The sequence below is a fragment of the Scyliorhinus torazame genome, chromosome 6 (genome assembly GCF_047496885.1).
Source record: "Scyliorhinus torazame isolate Kashiwa2021f chromosome 6, sScyTor2.1, whole genome shotgun sequence".
NCBI classification, from domain to species: Eukaryota; Metazoa; Chordata; class Chondrichthyes; order Carcharhiniformes; family Scyliorhinidae; genus Scyliorhinus; species Scyliorhinus torazame.
The window spans coordinates 16,539,000-16,559,633 of NC_092712.1; the positions used below are offsets into that span (position 1 = coordinate 16,539,000).

At 47.2% G+C, this 20,634-nt stretch overlaps 1 protein-coding gene across 1 annotated transcript in view; it reads right to left on the bottom strand.

Annotated features, from left to right (window-relative positions):
• LOC140424690 (diacylglycerol O-acyltransferase 1-like) overlaps positions 1-20,634 on the bottom strand; it is a 198,809-nt gene that overhangs the window by 81,434 nt on the left and 96,741 nt on the right. The window contains exon 3 of the mRNA XM_072507974.1: positions 7,710-7,750. Coding sequence (XP_072364075.1) covers positions 7,710-7,750 — 41 coding nt within the window. The remainder of the gene's footprint in view (positions 1-7,709; positions 7,751-20,634) is intronic.

The following is a 20,634-nucleotide window of genomic DNA, read 5'->3' on the forward strand; positions in this document are numbered from 1 at the left end:
TGGCTGATCATCCAACTCAATAGCCTAATCCTGCTTTCTCCCCATAGCCTTTGATCCCATTCACCCCAAGTGCTATATCCAGCCGCCTCTGCCCAATCTTCCTCACTCAAGCTGGAGTCCCCTGCCGTATCGGCGAGAAGTAACTGGGACGCAGGGAAGAGAGGAACACTCCCTTCTTGCAGTACTAGCTGCCTTAAAGGAGATGTTTAAAGGGACAATTTAAAAGTTTCAAAGGTAAGTGGTTCAGACAATGGGGGGCGGGGGGGTTTGCCCGGAAAGTGGGGGGGTCAAGTCGGACGGTGGGAGGTGGTGGTCGTGCGGGCTGTCCAGTGAGAGGCTCGGTCCGGGTGTTTAAATAGTTATTCTGGAGTTAGAAGTGATTTTTTTTCTCTCTCTAACTCTCTCAAAATAACTACCAGGGCAAGTCTGGCAGAACCATCCAATGTTAGCGACTTAAATCGCCTCTGCTTGATGGCTCCCAGCCTGGCCCAAGTGTCCAAGGGAAGTTAACATTTCTGGACAATTGCCGGGTAAACTCTTATGTGGGAACGTCCGAGAGGGTTTTCCCAGTGCATCATTGGGGTACGCCCTAAATGCAACACTGGGGAACCAGGAAGTTACGGGCCAAAGTATATCTGCACCTTAAAGGTGGCCATGAAGCTTTCAAGTTATTGTGAAGGCTCAATTAATTCACTGACATCCTTTAAGGAGGACTGCTTATGTCCTTTCCCAGTTTGCTATGTGACTCCAGTACCACATGGCTGACTCTAAGCCACTTCTCTGTACCAAAACTATGGTCCACTACTTTCTTCGGAAAACGACAGGGATGGACAGTGAGTGTCGGCCTTGCCAGCAGTGCATTTTAGAACAAGTTACACATTTGCATCCTGCCATCTTTCTAATTATATTATGATGCACGAGGAGTGAGTGGAAGAGATTTATATAAAATAAATAAAAACCTCATCTCCCCCCACCTCCCAACAAAGAGTCAGTGCTGTTTACATACCTCTCGCCAAGCACAGTTGACTTATCTGTGAGAAAGACGAGCAATGTAACTTGGGAAACGCCGGTGAGACGCCCTTTGAAATGAAGGCCAACATTCCATTTGCCTTCTCGATTACCTGAACTTGCATGCTAGCTTTTTGCAATTTATGCACGAGGACCCCCAAATCCCCCTGTGCTGTAGCTTTCTGCAGTCTTTCTCCATTTAGATAATATTTGAGTGTTTACTGCCTTGATCTCTACCTCGGCAGGCCTGCTATCACACCTTCGTTTCAGCTTGTTGGATAAATGCTCAAACACAGGCTTCTGAAGTGTGGAGGCAAAGAGAATGTTTTCACAGCAAAATGATTGTGTGCAAGCTGCTCACAGCGCCCTTCAGCAAGTTAAGTACGACCACCGATTCTAATTCAAAGAACTGACCTGAATTCACAAGACCAATGCAGGGTGGCAGTGTGCGTTGGGCAACAGGAACAAGCATTTAAACATAGAAAAACATCCCAATCCATTTCACAGTAGTGTAGTCAAACACAAGACATGGGTGGAGCTTGGCCTTTAAGAAGCTTCATGGAGGAGGAGAGGGGGGGGGGGGGCAACAAAATATGATGCTTGATAGAACACGGGTAGTTGAAATTTCACACAGACAAAAGTAAAATGCTGGATGCAGACAGACGGTACACATACTCCATGAATGGAGCTGACAGATCTCGTGATTCAACTTCAAATTAGCAATCAGCCATCAAAGAAGAAATGAATGAAAATCGCTTATTGTCACGACTAGGCTTCAAATGAAGTTACTGTGAAAAGCCCCTAGTCGCCACATTCCGGCGCCTGTTCGGGGAGGCTGGTACGGGAATTGAACCGTGCTGCTGGCCTGCCTTGGTCTGCTTTCAAAGCCAACGATTTAGCCCTGTGCTAAACAGCCCCTATAGACAACATAGTGTTGAGTGTTATAGCCAAAATAGATGAACAGAAATTAGGGACTCTATAACAAAATGTTGTTGCGCTCAGGCTAGATTGCATCCTGAATAAAGAGAGTAATTTTAGTCATTAAAGAGAGAGACATTCAGGTGCTGGAGAGCACAAGGCTGTAAGACGTAGGAGATGTAGGCCATTCAGCCCATCGAGAGAAGAGATTCCTCCACTTCTCTGTCTCAAATGGGCGGCGCCTGACTCTGAGATTAATAATAATCTTTATTGTCACAAGGAATATAATTTGCTCCAAAAAATTCTATCCTCACCATCCTCAATTAAGTTATGGATTCCAAGCCCTCTGGTCCTAGACTCTCCCACCAGAGGAAACATCCTCTCAGCATCGACCCTGTTAAACCCCCTAAGAATCCTGTATGCCTCAACAAGGTCACCTCTCATTTTTCTAAACTCCAAATCAGACTCAACCTGCTCAACCTCTCCTCATAAGAAAATCCCTCCACACCCGGGATCAACAAGTGAACCTTCTCGGAGCTGCCTCCAATGTCAGTATATCTTTCCTTGGATACGGGAACTAAAACTGTTAACAGTATTCCAGGTGAGGTCCAACTAGTGTTTTGTGTACATAACAACATAAGAACTAGGAGCAGGAGTAGGCCATCTGGCCCCTCGAGCCTGCTCCACCATTCAATGAGATCATGGCTGATCTTTTGTGGACTCAGCTCCACTTTCCGGCCCGAACACCATAACCCTTAATCCCTTTATTCTTCAAAAAGCTATCTATCTTTATCTTAAAAACATTTAATGAAGGAGCCTCTACTGCTTCACTGGGCAAGGAATTCCATAGATTCACAACCCTTTGGGTGAAGAAGTTCCTCCTAAACTCAGTCCTAAATCTACTTCCCCTTATTTTGAGGCTATGCCCCCTAGTTCTGCTTTCACCCGCCATTGGAAACAACCTGCCCGCATCTATCCTATCTATTCCCTTCATAATCTTATATGTTTCTATAAGATCCCCCCTCATCCTTCTAAATTCCAACAAGTACAGTCCCAGTCTACTCAACCTCTCCGCGTAATCCAACCCCTTCAGCTCTGGGATTAACCTAGTGAATCTCCTCTGCACACCCTCCAGTGCCAGTACATCCTTTCTCAAGTAAGGAGACCAAAACTGAACACAATACTCCAGGTGTGGCCTCACTAACACCGTATACAATTGCAGCATAACCTCCCTAGTCTTAAACTCCATCACTCTAGCAATGAAGGACAAAATTCCATTTGCCTTCTTAATCACCTGTTGCACCTGTAAACCAACTTTTTGCGACTCATGCACTAGCACACCCAGGTCTCTCTGCAGAGTTGCGTGTTTTAATATTTTATCATTTAAATAATAATCCCTTTTGCTGTTATTCCTACCAAAATGGATAATCTCACATTTGTCAACATTGTATTCCATCTGCCAGACCCTAGCCCATTCACTTAGCCTATCCAAATCCCTCTGCAGACTTCCAGTATCCTCTGCACTTTTTGCTTTACCACTTATCTTAGTGTCGTCTGCAAACTTGAACACATTGCCCTTGGTCCCCAACTCCAAATCATCTATGTAAATTGTGAACAGTTGTGGGCCCAACACTGATCCCTGAGGGACACCACTAGCTACTGATTGCCAACCAGAGAAACACCCATTAATCCCCACTCTTTGCTTTCTATTAATTAACCAATCCTCCATCCATGCTACTACTTTCCCCTTAATGCCATGCATCTTTATCTTATGCAGTAACCTTTTGTGTGGCACCTTGTCAAAGGCTTTCTGGAAATCCAGATATACCACATCCATTGGCTCCCCGTTATCTACCGCACTGTTAATGTCCTCAAAAAATTCCACTAAATTAGTTAGGTACGACCTGCCCTTTATGAACCGATGCTGTGTCTGCCCAATGGGACAATTTCCATCCAGATGCCTCGCTATTTCTTCCTTGATGATAGATTCCAGCATCTTCGCTACTACCGAAGTTAAGCTCACTGGCCTATAATTACCCGCTTTCTGCCTACCTCCTTTTTTAAACAGTGGTGTCACGTTTGCTAATTTCCAATCCGCCGGGACCACCCAGAGTCTAGTGAATTTTGGTAAATTATCACTAGTGCATTTGCAATTTCCCTAGCCATCTCTTTTAGCACTCTGGGGTGCATTCCATCAGGTCCAGAAGACTTGTCTACCTTTAGCCCCATTAGCTTGTCCATCACTACGTCCTTGGTGATAACAATCCTCTCAAGGTCTTCACCTGTCATTGCCTCATTTCCATCAGTCACTGGCATGTTATTTGTGTCTTCCACTGTGAAGACCGACCCAAAAAACCTGTTCGGTTCCTCAGCCATTTCCTCATCTCTCATTATTAAATCTCCCTTCCCATCCTCTAAAGGACCAATATTTACCTTAGCCACTCTTTTTTGTTTTATATATATATGGTAGTTTTAGCTGGACTATTTTTAAACTCCATTCCCTTTGAAATGAAGGCCAATATTCCATTTGCCTTCCCAATGACCTGCTGAACTTGCATGCCAGCTTTTTGCAATTTATGCATGAGGACCCCCAAATCCCCCTGTGCTGCAGCTTTCTGCAGTCTTTCTCCATTTAGATAATATTCAGCTCCTTTATTCTTCCTACCAAAGTGCATCACTTAACATTTTCCTACGTTATTACTCCCTGCCCCTTCCTGTCAAGATCTGTTGATCATTTCTCACATTAATACCTTGTGGTATGCGCGGTTTAACAATCCAGCAGAATAGCAGGGATAAAGTCCTGGAATCACTGATGCAAGAAAGGAAAGGAGTTGATCCAAGTGGAGAACCGGAGAACCCAAAAATGACAAAATTGTTTTTCTCATCTTGTGCTCACAGCAATGCAGCCTTTAGTGTGGCGGTTCATGGGCCCGATGCTTGTTCATGGAGTTGGGCAGGATCAGAGACAAGAGGGTGCGATCGTGAGTGAGGCAGGTATTGGGAATCGACAAAGCAGAAGTGGAGGAGCCTCAGCCTTTGCAATTGCCCGAAAGGTTTGAGGTTCTTGCAATTGTATGGATGAAAGTGATGGCTGCAGGGTGGATGAGCAAACTGATTATGGCATCATAGTACAGGAGGCCATTCATGCTCGGGGGGGGGGGGGGTACTGAATAGGAATGAGGCGGTGCTGGGGGACTGTATGATCAGGGGGATCCAGGCTGTGTTGCCATGTCCTAAGTAGGACTAGGGAAAAGGTTCTGCTTAGCGAGTATGAGCAGCTAGGGGGTTAAATTAAAAAGCAGAATCTCAAAAGGTCAATCTCTGGATTACTACCCGAGCCAAGAGTAAACTGGCATGGGTAAATAAAATTAGAAAGTTTAATGCGTGGCTCAAAGATCAGTGTGGAGAAATGCGTTTCGATTCCTGGGACACTTGCACACTGGGACACTGGGGAAAGAGCAAACTGCACTGAACCACGAGTGTTCTGATGAGTTGTGTAACTAGGGTGGTAGAGAGAGCTTTAAACTCAATAGGGGAAACAAGGATTGGATTTGTTTATTGTCACGGGTACTGAGGTACAGTGAAAGGTATTTTTCTGTGAGCAGCTCAACAGATCATTAAGTACATGAAAAGAAAAGGAAATACATAATAAGCCAACACAAGGTACACGATGTGACCACATAAACACCGGCATCGGGTGAAGCATACAAGGTGTAGTGTTAATCAGGTCAGTCCATAAGTGGGTTGTTTAGGAGTCTGGTAACAGCGGGGAAGAAGCTGTTTTTGAGTCTGTTCGTGCGTGTTCTCAGACTTCTGTATCTTCTGCCCGATGGAAGAAGTTGGAAGAGTGAGTAAGCCGGGTGGGAGGGATCTTTGATTATGCTGCCTGCTTTTCCCAGGCAGCGGGAGGTGTAGATGGAGTCAATGGATGGGAGGCTGGGATCAAATTTGGGACGATGTAGTAAATTAAGTAGTGAAGATAAGTGAACAAGCAAGGTAGGATAAAGGGAGATGACGATCAGGGGGAACAGAGTGTACAAACCTAAGAGTGCACCAGCAGATAAGGCGAGACATTTCAACGTCAGCTTGAGTACGCAGTGTGCATGAAGTAGTGTGTGCAGACTAAACAATATACCGACACTGATGATCAGATTAACACAGCAATGATTTTGCATGATTCCAAGTGCTGTGGCTCAGGTATTAGCAACTACACTTCAAAAGTATTTCAATGATGAGGACTGTCAGGGGATACAGCAGTATTTAGATTGTTTGGAGACTTGGGCGGAGAGATGGCAGATGGAGTTTAATCCGGTCAAATGTGAGGTAATGCATTTTGGAAGGTCTAATGCAGGTAGGGAATATACAGTGAATGGTAGAACCCTCAAGAGTATTGACAGTCAGAGAGATCTAGGTGTACAGGCCCACAGGTCACTGAAAGGGGCAACACAGGTGGAGAAGGTAGTCAAGAAGGCATACGGCATGCTTGCCTTCATTGGCTGGGGCATTGAGTATACAAATTGGCAAGTCATGTTGCAGCTGTATAGAACCTTAGTTAGGCCACACTTGGAGTATAGTGTTCATTTCTGGTCGTCACACTACCAGAAGGATGTGGAGGCTTTAGAGGGTGCAGAAGAGATTTACCAGAATGTTGCCTGGTATCATAGAATTTACAGTGCAGAAGGAGGCCACCCGGCCCATCGAGTCTGCACCGGCTCCTGGAAAGAGCACCCTACCCAAGGTCAACACCTCCACCCTATCCCCACAACCCAGCAACCCCACCCAACACTCAGGGCAATTTTGGACACTCAGGGCAATTTATCACGGCCAATCCACCTAACCTGCACATCTTTGGACTGTGGGAGGAAACCGGAGCACCCGGAGGAAACCCACGCACACACGGGGAGGACGTACAGACTCCGCACAGACAGTGGCCCAAGCCAGAATCGAACCTGGGACCCTGGAGCTGTGAAGCAAATTGTGCTATCCACAATGCTACCGTGCTGCCCATTGTATGGAGGGCATTAGCTATGAGGAGCGGTTGAATAAACTCGGTTTGTTCTCACTGGAACGAAGGAGTTGAGGGGAGACCTGATAGAGGTCTACAAAATTATGAGGGGCATAGACAGAGTGGATAGTCAGAGGCTTTTGCCCAGGGTAGAGGGGTCAATTACTAGGGGGCATAGGTTTAAGGTGCGAGGGGCAAGGTTTAGAGGAGATGTACGAGGCAAGTTTTTTTACACAGATGGTAGTGGGTGCCTGGAACTCGCTACCGGAGGAGGTGGTGGAAGCAGGGACGATAGTGACATTTAAGGGGCATCTTGACAAATACATTAATAGGATGGGAATAGAGGGATACGGACCCAGGAAGTGTAGACGATTGTAGGTTAGTCGGGCAGCATGGTCAGCACGGGCTTGGAGGGCCGAAGGGCCTGTTCCTGTGCTGTACTTTTCTTTGTTGTTTGTTGATTGCGAACTTGCTGAAAAGTTTCTATCTGTTTCCACCTCCTCTGCTTTTCATTTACATTCTGGATTACTGTGTGGTTTATTGAGGGAGGGGGGCATTGCTGGGAAGATGTTTTGCCTCCTCCACTATGGTGTATTCTGGGTGGAGTGATTCCATTATTCCCACCTTGTATCTGACACTAATTGCAATTGTACATGAGATCCAAGTAAAAACCTTACACTGATTTCCTCCCCCTCACATATCTAACTGCTGTTAATCATTCACCCACTGCAACAGTAAGAGACAGGTTTTGTTTTAGAAATGACAGATCAATACTTACTTAATAAGGTTCTCCAGGAAAAGCCGAGCATTGCTCAGGATCTGCAAGAAAACATAAAAATTGGTTACACAATATCTGTTGCTAATTTAGATCTTCGATCTGTGTTAATGGTGTCACCAATACCAAAGTCTAAAGCTACCGATGTGTGCAGAGTTCCTAATCAAAGCGCATGCGTTCCACAATCAAACCAGGTTTCAATGATCAGTGCAGAAAACAATCCTCAATATGAGAAGCATAGGGATAGGAAGAGGCCAATCAGCCCCTCGAGCTGTTCTATTCCATCAGGTTGGTGTCTTAAGAGGTGGTGATTGCAGCTTCTTTTAGAACCCTTTTTGAACCCTAGGATATCGCTCATCACATCCTGGGGATTTTAATCCCTCGAGTTTCTCCAGTACTCCAGCGAATGTTTATGATGGTGGATGGGGTACCCATCAAGCGGGGCTGCTTTGGCCAGGATGCTGTTGAGTTTCTTGCGTGTCGTTGTGGTTGCGCTCATCCAGGCAAGTGAAGAGCATTCCATCAAACTCCTGATTTGTGCCTTGTAGGTGGTGGGCAGGCTTTGAAGAATGAACTGAGTTAGTGTGTGCAGTTCCCAGTCTCTGACCTATCCTTGTAACCACAGTATTTATATGGTCTTGTTCAGTCTCCAGCCAATGACAATCTCAAGGATGTTGCTGGTGTGGGAATTCAACAGAGGCAATGCTGCCTGAATGTCACGGAAAGATGTTCAGATTCTCTGTTTGGCGATGGCATGGTACTTGTGAGGCATGAATGTTACTTGCCAGTTGTCAGTCCGAATCGGAATATTGTGCAGGCCTTGCTGCAAATGAAGAGTTGCTGAAAACCCGGCGGACATCCCCTCTCCTGACCTTACTTTGAAGGGAAGATCACCAGTGAAGTAGCTGGGCAAACAACTGCTGTACTCCTGTTAAAGGTCCATCACACGAACCTGCCTCCCATCCATTGACTCGGTCTACACCACCCCCGCAGCCTTGGGAAAGCGGGCAGCATAATCAAAGACCCCTCCCACCCTAGTTACTCTTCCATCGGGCAGAAGATGCAAAAGTTTGAGAATGCGCAGCAATAAATATTAAAGCAGCTTCTTCCCCGCTGTTTACCAGACTCCTGAATGACTTTCTGGACTGAACTGATCTCTCTACGCATCTTCTCAACTGCTGTGGCACTACAGCTTCACCTGATGTCTATGTACTTACATTGTGTAGTTATCGCATGTCTTATATTTTTCACGTAAGGAATGATCTGACTGTACGCAGAACAAGACTGTAACTCGGTACACGTGACAATAAATCTAAATGTAAACGTTAAGTCTCAGGTGACCATAGGCTGCTTTCCCCTTTGAGGGGGAGAGCTGACTGGTGGTGATTTAACTTGAGGATCACCACATCTCGGGCGAGGGGCAAGGTTGAGAAGGTGGGGCCTTCATGAATAACCCGTGCTGCTGGCCTTGGTCTGCATCACAAACCAGCCGTCTAGCCAACTGAGCTAAAGCAGCCCCCATGCAGTGGTCACATGGAACTGAAACAACTGTTTCAAAACTGCAACAGATCAGGAGTCGGACTGAATGATTTCTATACGAATGGACAGTAAATGTCCTCACTCCAACAATCTTTCTGGCAGATCTACGCACGCCCAGCCAGAAATACTCGCTAGTGATCTGCAGTTACTGACGGTAAAGCTGACCTGTGATTTTGGTACGAGATTATCACGGCAGATATTGAGAGTTCAAATCGTACCTGGGCAGGTTGCAAAATTGGTAAATTTGATCATTTGTTATAAAAGCCAAACTGGTCCACGGGAAATCTGACACCTGATCCACATTGGCAACACTTGACTTCACATTCCTTTGCCTGACTCCTAAATGGCCAAGATGTGGGCAGTGTGATGGGCAATAAATAGGGATTTACTCATGCTGCCTAGGTCCAAAGAATAAATAAAGCTGGAAGTAGCAGTGGTGGTTATTTATGTTTCATATATTTTTTAAATACACAATGAAGGAACAGGCAAGAGAACATATTTTCCCCAGACAGGTTGTGAGGAATAGAGCTGTGAGTGCCAAAAGATAACACTTCACCACTCGTGACTGACTCGCGGGTCAGATGAGTACAAGGTTGTGGTAGAACTGCTAAACACATGTTCAGTGAACAGCAGAGAAGGCCAACCTCCCAAAACACACCAACCAAAGCAATAACATGGATGGTGAAGGAAAGCTCCACCAAAGGCAGTGGGAGCGCCCTTGGTTCACTAATATTCCGCAATCCAGGACATTCATATCCTTGTAACAAAACAAGGGGATTAATTCAATACCCAAGTACTGAATCACACACCGAGTTAGAGTAGCTCCCACACACATTTTAAAACTATTAAAAATTCATTGCAGTAATTAAAGGTTCAGAATGCACCAGCTGTAATTAAACACCAAGCATTTAAGTAGCAAATCTTCACGGCAACATTTATCCACAAAGCTGAACTAGTTGGACCCTAAATCAACAAATTATCAGCAAGTTACAATTATCGCAACAAATCTTACCAGAAGCAAGTTGCAAAACGGCATTCAGTAAATCTGGTGACTTGTTCTAAAAAATCTAACAGATTGTAAACCCCTCATCTGCTCTCGGTACACCTCTGACTTCATATTTCCTTGTCTGACTCTCAATGCTCTTGTGGTGCGGAGCAAGACGATGGGCAATAATTAGGGCATTGGCCGTGCCATCCAAATCCAATTAATTAAGAACACAAAGAATTTCAATAACTTGCATTCATCCAAAACTTATAGAAAAATGTTCCAACGTGCTTTGGGTAGCACAGTGGTTAGCACTATTGCTTCACGGCGCCAGGGTCCCGGGTTCCATTCCCGCTTGGGTCACTGTCTGTGCGGGGTCTGCACGTTCTCCCCGTGTCTGCGTGGGTTTTCCTCCGGGTGCTCCGGTTTCCTCCCACAAGTCCCGAAAGACGTGCTGTCAGGTGGATTGGACATTCTGAATTCTCCGTCCGTGTACCCGAACAGGCGCCGGAATGTGGCGACTAGGGGCTTTTGACAGTAACTTCAATGCAGTGTTAATGTAAGCCTACTTGTGGCACTAATAAAGATTATTATTATTACAAAGTTCTTTCAATAAAGCTGCCACTGAACCACATATGGTGATAGTGGGACAGGTGACTAAAAGATTGGCCAAAGGGGTGGATTTTAAGCAGAATCCGAAAAGGAGAGCATAAGAACGTAAGAAACAGAAGCTGAAGTAAGCCATTCGGCCCCTTGAGCCAGCACTCAACAAGGATATAACTGATCGAGCTCAATTACACCACCCTGGCCTGTCCCCACACCCCTGGATCTCTCAATGTGGAAAAGTCTGTTGATCTTGGACGAGAACATATTTGACACATTCTTAGCTTTCTGCAGAGATAATTAAGGAGCGAGAGAAGTGAATGGTTCAGGGAGAGAATTCTAGCGCATTCGTCCGAGGCTACTTAAGGTACAACTGTCAATGGTGAAGTGACGGAAACGGGAGATGCGCAAGTGGCCAGAATCGGATGAGCACAGAATCCGAGGATTGCAGAGCCAACAGAGGTAGGGAAGGCAAGGGCATGGAGCGTTTTCAAAGCAAGGTGGTGAATTGTAAAGCTGGTGCTGTTGACCCGGAGACAACAGCAGCCACAGGGGTGATGGGGGAAGGATTGAAACGCGGAGCAGATTTGGGCCGAATAGCCTAATTCTGCTCCAATGTCTTCTGGAACGATTTCACACTACCAGGGTACGTCAATGGCTTGGGCTGCAAGTGGCCAAGTCAGCACACAAGGAGTTAAAACAGTTCTCTGCTGAGTTGTGTAAACAGGCTGGAGGAAAGATATTTCCACAGACAAGGATGTTGATGGCGGAATGCACAAGAATCAGCCAGTGTTGGCCTGGGATATGTTACCCTGGTCACAAATAAAGTGTTTGGAAGACTTTGAGGGGGCAATATAATCAAGGTAATACACACTGAATTGAGATGGAAAAGGACTAGATGCATTTTGTTGGGTACATATTGTTACTAAGTATCTTTGATATATTATGAATTATTAGTGATCTGGATGGTGTAGAGAATCATACGGCCAAAATAGTATAATTAGTGCTGTGTGTAGCACTCATAAGGTACGGTAAAGTCTCCATAGTCCCTAGTGACCATAGGCTGCTTTCCCCTTTGAGGGGGAGAGCTGACTGGTGGCGATTTAACCTGAGGGGCACCACACCTCAGGCGAGGGGCGAGGTTGAGAAGGCGGGGCCTTCATGAATAACCTCAGCCGGGACGGGAATTGAACCTGCGCGGTTGGCCTCGCTCTGCATCACAAACCAGCTGTCTAGCCAACTGAGCTAACCCGGCTCCTACACTGGAACAATGTCATGTACCTGATCACAATTTCAATGCGAGTTTAGTGTGATGGCTCGATAAAAATCTCACCCGTAATTATTACAATTACATATCTGTACACTGTGGTGTTTAAACAAACAAGACAAATTATCGCAACAAAGCATTGCAGGCAAGACAGGTGTAGGCCAGTCCAGGTAAGGACGCAGGTTTCCTTCCCTGAAGGACATTTGTGAACCAGATGGAATTTTACAACAAAGAACAGTACAGCACAGGAACAGGCCCTTCTGCCCATCCAAGCCTGCGCCAATCATGATGCCCGTCTCAACTAAACCCTTCTGCACTTCTAGGGTCCATATCCCTCAACTCCCATCCTATTCATGTGTTCGTCAACATAACCTCAAACACCGCTATTGTATCTGTTTCCTCCACGTCCCTCGGCAGTGTGTTCAATAATAGTTTCATTAGACTCGCAATTCCAGATTTTTATTAAACTCAAATTTCACCATCATTCTGGCGTGGTGGGATTTGAACCCGGATCCGCAGAGCAATTACCATGGGTTCCTGGATTGCTAGTTCAGCGACAATAACACAAAGCCACCTGTGCGTCAGTATATGGACAGAAGAACTTAGAAGGGACCAAGTTTACGGAGGGTACACAGTGGGAGGCCATGACAGACAGTTTGTGTTGAAAGGTAACAATGAATTGGTGTCGGTTTCAACAGCTGAGCTAATGCAGTGACAGAGACGATGTTAAAGAGGTAGCAGTCAGCCAACCAATCTACATCCCAGACTACTTAAGGGAGTCGGCCTAAAAATAGCGGATGCAATGGTGGTCATCTTCCACCATTCCAAGATTAGGGGAGCATAGCGGCACAGTGGTTAGCACTGCTGCCTCACAGCGACAGGGACCCCGGTTCAATTCCAGCCTCAGGTGACTGTGTGGAGTCTGCACGTCCTCCCAGTGTGTGCGTGGGTTTCCTCCGGGTGCTCCGGTTTCCTCCCACAGTCCAAAGACGTGCAGGTTAGGTGGAGTGGACATGCTGAATTGCCCCTCAGGTTGAGGTCACAGGGCGGGCGGGGGAGGGGGGGCCTGGGGAGGGTGGTCTTTCAAAGGGTCAGTGCAGACTCGGCGGGCCAAATGGCCTCTTTCTGTACTGTAGGGCAGTGTGTTTCAAACTTTTTTCATGGGACCCACTTTTACAAACGGTGGAAATTCAGGAACTATACTGGCTGGCGTTATCGAGCCACGCCGGCCGACCTTCGCAACACACCATTATTGCTCATCTTTAATGTGACAGGGGAGCCTGCTTGGCCCTCACGAACTAACTTGCTTCGTCAGCTACATTTCTGCTAAGGGCTTCAGCTGACGATTTAAGTTCTCGCTGCATCCTTAGAAAAAAAAATCTAAATGTTTGTCCGCGAACACGCCATGCTAAGTCTTCAAATGCCTTTGAAGATTTGAGGGTTTTAAACTTTCATTTGCCAGTACTTCCCTGCATTTAACACACATGGGTTTTGCATCCTGATTTGCATTTACACAAAGTCACGCCTCAAGAAATCATCTTAATACAACTTTGTCCCTGATTTCAGTTTCTTCTTAATTAGTTGTTCACCAGAGGCCCCGAGCTCTGTACACAGCTCACACCAGCACGGATTTGTCTTGCCGTGGACTCTCCTGGAAAGCTCCCTCCAGCAAATTCAGTTGAGATTGTGGCCTGTTTGTGTCTCTGTCCCTACCTTATTACAAAATAATCCATCTTCATTTCTTCTCACAGTCCGTTGCTTGTTGGCAGCGACAAAATGGAGGAATGTTCGTTCGCAGCCGGTTCGCAGCCGGCATTCTCTTTTTTTTTAAAACTTTGAGACTATTTCCAATCCCTGATTTTTCCAAGTTTACGACTTTTTACTCCTGAAAATTAAACTATTTCAGTTGAACATGCGCTCCCTTAGATTTACACATAAACTTTGTTTTAAATATACTCCCGGGAATCGCGGGAGCAGTGTCCGGAGGGCGGAGCCTAGCGACCGGTAAGTGTTTAAATTGAGCGTGGGGAATTTCGGGCCTAGTCTTGCTCGGGAACTACCTTTACAGGAACTCAAGGAGCAGCCGGGAATCGCGGGAGCAGTATCCGGTAGGTGTTTAAATTGAGCGGGAGGATTTCGGGCCTAGTCTTGCTCGGGAACTATCTTTACAGGAACCCAGGTGCAGCCGGGAATCGCGGGAGCAGTATCCGGTAGGTGTTTAAATTGAGCGGGAGGATTTCGGGCCTAGTCTTGCTCGGGAACTATCTTTACAGGAACCTAGGTGCAGCCGGGAATCGCGGGAGCAGTATCCGGTAGGTGTTTAAATTGAGCGGGGGGGATTTCGGGCCTAGTTTTGCTCGGGAACTACCTTTATAGAAACCCAGGTGCAGCCGGGAATTGCGGGAGCAGTGTCCGATAAATGTTTAAATTGAGCGCAGGGCGGATTTTGGGCCTAGTCTTGCTCGGGAACTACCTTTACAGGAACTCAAGGAGCAGCCGGGGATCGTGGGAGCAGTGTCCGGAGGGCAGAACCTAGCGACCGGTAAATGTTTAAATTGAGCGCTGGGCGGATTTCGGGCCTAGTCTTGCTTGGGAACTATCTTTACAGGAACCCAGGTGCAGCCGGGAATCGCGGGAACAGTGTCCGGTAAGTGCTTAAATTGAGCGCCAGGTGAACCTTCTGCAGACGTCAGACTTGCAAAAGAGAGAGCGGCTCCTGAATGGTTCATTATAAATCAGTTGACTCGCGTCCTTCACCCTTTCATTCCAAGGCTCACCGGAGTAGATTCTGAGCTACATTTTGTAAGGGAAGAGGTTTTTCTTTCCCTTCTCACACTTACTAGCGGGTAGCAAGCTAGATTTAGTACCTGCAGTAACCAGAAGACACATTACATTTTGGGGGCCTATTCGTGAAAGCAGCAGCAGTAAATTTTTATTAAGGGCCAAACTAATATTAGGTTTTTTTAAATCTTACCACCAAAAGAGGAAGAGATGTCAATTGGAGGGGTCGTGTGCTACTCCTGCATGACGTGGGGCATCATGGACACTTCAAGTGGCCCTGAGGACTACATCCAAAAAACTGAATCCCTCCCTCATGCACCAGTTCTTTAGCCGCGTGTTCAACTGCACTACATTCAGTTGCAAAAGCTCACCGAATGCATGGATCGGTTAGAGCAGCAGCTGGAAGCACTGAGGAGCACACAATTAGCTGAAATTGTGATAGATGATAGCTACAAAGATGTGGTCATACCCAAGGTACAGGAAGGTAGCAGGGTGACTGTCAGACGGGGTAAGCAGAGAGTGCAGGAGTCCCCGATGGCTGAACCCCTATCTAACAAGTATGCTGTCTTGGATACTGATGAGGGAGAAGGTCCATCAGGGGACAGTAGCAGCAGTAGCCAGAGCGGAGACACCACGACTAGCCCTGCTTGACAGACGGGGGGGGTTACAAAGCGTAGAAAAGCAATAGTGGTAGCGGATTCAATAGTCAGGGGCACAGATAGGCGCGTCGGTGATCGCGAAAAGGACTCCAGGACTTCCCGTACCAGCCTCCCCGAACAGGCGCCGGAATGTAGCGACTAGGGGCTTTTCAAGTAACTTCATTTGAAGCCTACTTGTGACAATAAGCGATTTTCATTTCATTTTCAGGATGTTTTCAGGTAGTTTGCCTCCCTGGTGCCAGGGTCCTGGATGTCTCTGAGCGGGTACAAAGCATCCTAAAACGGGAGGGAAATTAGACGGAGGTCATTGTCCACATTGGCACGAATTACATAGGTAGAAAGAGTAGCGAGCTCCTGCAACGGCAATTTAGGGAGTTAGGTAGAAGATTAAAAAGCAGGACCTCGAGGGTAGTAATCTCAGGATTACCCCCCCGTGCCAGCGAGGCTGGCAACAGGGAAATAGTGCAGTTGAACACGTGGCTAAAGAACTGGTGCGTGAGGGAGGGATTCAGTTTTTTGGATCACTGGGATGTCTTCCAGGGAAGGTGGGGCCTGTACAAGGAGGACGGGTTACACCTGAACTGGAGGAGCACCAATATCCTGGCTGGGAGGTTTGCTAGTATGCTTCGGGTGGGTTTAAACTCATATGGCAGGGGGGTGGGAATCAGGACAGTAAGCCAGCAAATGTAGAGACTGGGGATGAGCATGGTACCAGGGCCAGGCTGGGAAGTCGAACTCAGTGGGCCTGGAGGTCTGGAGTGTATCTGCTTCAATGCACGGAGGGGCTGGTTTAGCACAAGTGGGCTATGGAACATTCCTGCCCGGCGACTATCGCAGGAATGTTCCCTTCCAGTCGGGGAACACTTCAGCAGTCAAGGGCATTCAGCCTCTGATCTTCGGGTAAGCATTCTCCAAGGCGGCCTTCAGGACGCGGGACAACGCAGAAATCGCCAAGCAGAAACTTATAGCCAAGTTCCGCACACGAGTACGGCTTAAACGGGACCCACAGGGCTAAATAGCTGGCTTTGAAAGCAGACCAAGGCAGGCCAGCAGCACGGTTCAATTCCCGTACCAGCCTCCCCGAACAGGTGCCGGAATGTGGCGACTAGGGGCTTTTCACAGTAACTTCATTTGAAGCCTACTTGTGACAATAAGCGATTTTCATTTCATTGGGTTCATGTCGTATTACATTCATCCCCCACCATCTGGCCTGGGCTTGCAAAATCCTACCAACTATCCTGGTTTGAGACAATTCACACCTCTTTAACCTGGGATTACACCCTCTCTGGATCTGTAAAGACTTAATTACCTGCAAATGCACGCATTCAAAGCATTGTCTTGCATCTTTGACTTTGTCTATATATGTATATGTTTCTGGAACCTACCTCTTCATTCACCTGAGGAAGGAGCAGTGCTCCGAATGCTAGTGACATCGAAACAAACCTGTTGGACTTTAACCTGGTGTTGTAAGACTTCTTACTGTGCTCCTATAGGTTATGGCCTTATGGTGCATGGGTGTGTCAAGAAACCTGCCAGGAAAACCTAAGAAATTGTAACATTTTTCTGTTACAATCTTCGGGTCATATTTTTAAGCTTTTGTGGTACAAGAGTCTTCATCGGCGATCACTCGCCAACGAGTATGATTGTCCACTTACAAAACTCCGTGTTACTGGTCATGGGTTCTCCGAGACCTTGCAGGGCTGATGAATCTGATCCTAGAGCCAACTCTTCGACCACACATTTGGCAGGTGGCTCCGGGAGATGGGCCCGGTCCTTGGATTCTAGGTCGCGGGTATTCCTTTCTCAGGCGCCTTTTTGCCGTCGGATACCCTCGGAGAATCCCGGCACGGTAGCACAGTGGTTAACACAGTAGCTTCACAGCGTGAGCGGCCCAGGTCCGATTCTCGATGGGGTCACTGCCTGTGCGGGGTCTGCACGTTTTCCCCGTGTCTGCATGGGTTTCCTCCGGGTGCTCCGGTTTCCTCCCACAGTCCAAAGATGTGCAGCTTAGGTGGATTGGCCATGATAAATTGTCCTTAGTGTCCACAAAGGTTAGGTGGGGTTGCTGGGTTAGGGTGGAGGTGTGGGCTTAAGTGGGGTGCTCTTTCCAAGCACGGTGCAGACTCGATGGGCCAAATGGCCTCCTTCTGCACTGTAAATTCTACGATAATCAGGAGGTTTCTCTAAGTAGGTTCTTAGACCATAAGACATAGGAGAATTAGGCCATTCGGCCCATCAAGTCTGCTCAGTCATTCAATCATGGCTGATATTTTCTCAACCTCATTCTCCTGCCTTCTCCCCAGAATAATATTAATAATCTTTATAGTCAAAAATAGGCTTACATTAACACTGCAATGAAGTTACTGTGAAAATCCCCTAGTCGCCACATTCCGGCACCTGTTCGGATACACAGAGGGAGAATTCAGAATGTCCAGATTATCCAACAGCACGTTTTTCTGGACTTGTGGGAGGAAACTGGAGCACCCGGAGGAAACCCACGCAGACAACCCCAATCCCCATATTAATCAAGAACCTATCTATCTCTGTCTTAAAGACACCCAGTGATTTGGCCATCACAGCCTTCTGTGGCAAAGAGTTCCACAGATTCACCACCCTCTGGCTGAAGAAATTCCTCCTCATCTCTGTTTTAAAGGATCGTCCCTTCAGTCTGAGATGGTGTCCTCTGGTTCTAGTTTTTCCTATAAGTGGAAACATCCTCTCCATGTCCACTCTATTCAAGCCTCTCACTATCCTGTAAGTTTCAATAAGGTCCCCCCTCATCCTTCTAAACTCCAATGAGTACAGACCTAGAGTCCACAACCACTCCTCATATGACCAACTCTTCAATCCAGGGATTATTCTTTTTTAAAAAAATTTTTTTTAGAGTACCCAATTATTATTTTTTTCCAATTAAGGGGCAATTTAGTGTGGCCAATCCATCTAACCTTCACATCCTTGGGTTGTGGGGGTGAAACCCACGCAGACATGGGGAGAATGTGCAAACTCCACGCGGACAGTGACCCAGGGCCGGGATTCAAACCCGGGTCCTCAGCGCTGCAGTCCCAGTGCTAACCACTGAGCCACATGCCACCCAGAGTACCCAATTCTTGATTTTTTTTCCCAATTAAGGGGCAATTTAGCATGGACAATCCACCTAACCTGCACATCTTTGGTTTGTGGGGCTGGGACCCACGGAGACACGGGGAGAATGTATAAACGCCTCACGGACAGTGACCCGGGGCGGGGACGATACGAGTCCTTGGCTGTGTGAGGCAGCACTGCTAACCACTGCGCCACCGTGCGTCCACAGCAGGGATCATTCTTGTAAACCCCCTCTGGGCAGGGCCAGCACACCCTTCCTTAGATATGGGGCCCAAAATTGCTCACAATACGTCAAATGGGGTCAGACCAGAGTCTAATACAGCCTCAGAAGTACATCCCTGCTCTCAACATGAATGCTAACATTGCACTCGCTTTCCTAACTGCCGACTGAACTCACCAAGGTTCCTGAGTCAGGACCTCCCAATCCCACATCCACTACCATCTAGAAGGACAAGAGCAGCAGATACCTGGGAACCCCACCACCTGGAGATTCCCCTCCACGTCACTCACCTGATTTGGAAATATATCGCCGTTCGTTAACTGTCGCTGGGGCAATATCCTGGAACTCCCTCTCTAACAGCGCAGCGGAGGTACCGACAGCTCAAGCACTGCAGCGGTTCAAGAAGACAACTCACCATCACCTTCTGAATTGCAACTAGGGGTGAGCAATAAACGCTGGGCCCACCAGCGACGCCCACATCCCGTAAATTATTTTTTTTAAATACCTGAACGTTCCTTGAGAATCTTGAACGAGGGCTCCTAATCACTTTGTGCTTCTGATTTCCGAAGCATTTCCCCATTTAGAAAATAGTCTATGCCTCCATTCCTTCTTCCAAAGTGCATAACCTCACACTTTTCCACATTGTATTCCATCTGCCACTTCATAGAATTTACAGTGCAGGAGGCGGCCATTCGGCCCATCGAATCTGCACCGGCCCTTACAAAGAGCACCCTACTGAAGCCCATGTATCTACCTTATCCCCGTAACCCCCACTTAACATTTTTTGGACACTAAGGGCAATTTAGCATGGCCGATCCACCGAACCCACACATCTTTGGACTGTGGGAGGAAACCGGAGCACCCGGAGGAAACCCACGTACACATGGGGAGAACGTGCAGACTCCGCACAGACAGTGACCCAGCCGGGAATCCAACCTGGGACCCTGGAGCTATGAAGCAACTGTGCTAACCACTATGCTACCGTGCTGCCCACTCTCCTAGCTTGTCCAAATCCTTCTGCAGCCCCCTTGCTTCCTCAATACTACCTGTCCCTCTACTGATCTTTGTATCATCTGCAAACGTAGCAACAGTGCCTTCTGTTCCTTCCTCCAGATCGTTCATGTATTGTGAAAAGTTGTGGTCCCAGCAGAGACCCCTGAGGCACTCCACTGGTCACCGGCTGCCATCCTGAAACAGACCCCTTTATTCCCACTCTCTGCCTTCTGCCAGTCAGCCAATCCTCTATCCATGCCAGGATCTTACTCTTAACACCATGGGCTCTTAACTTATTTAACAGTCTCTTATGTGGTACTTGCAACTTATTTAACAGCAAGTGTATTTTCTTCTGAACAAGGGTCTCCCAGGTGTTGGCATCGATGTTGCATTTATTAAGGTAATCCTTCAGGGTGTCTTTGAAGTGCTTCCTTTGCCCTCCACTTGTTCAGGATCCTTCCTTGAGCTGGCAAAGATGATTTGCTTTGGCAGTCGGGACTCGGACACACCAAGCACATGGCCTGCCCAGTGGAGTTGGTTTCGGATGATCATGGCCTCGATGCTGGTGCTCTTGGCTCCTTCTAGGATGCTGATGTTAGTGCGCCGATCAATAATAATAATCTTTATTGTCACAAGTAGGCTTCCATTAACACTGCAATGAATCACTGTCCTCCCAGCTGATGCGGAGAATCTGTCTCAGACAGCAATGATTTTACCTCTCCAGGGTCTTGAGGTGGCGTCTGTATGTAGTGCATGTTCTGAGTCGTGTGGAAGAGTTG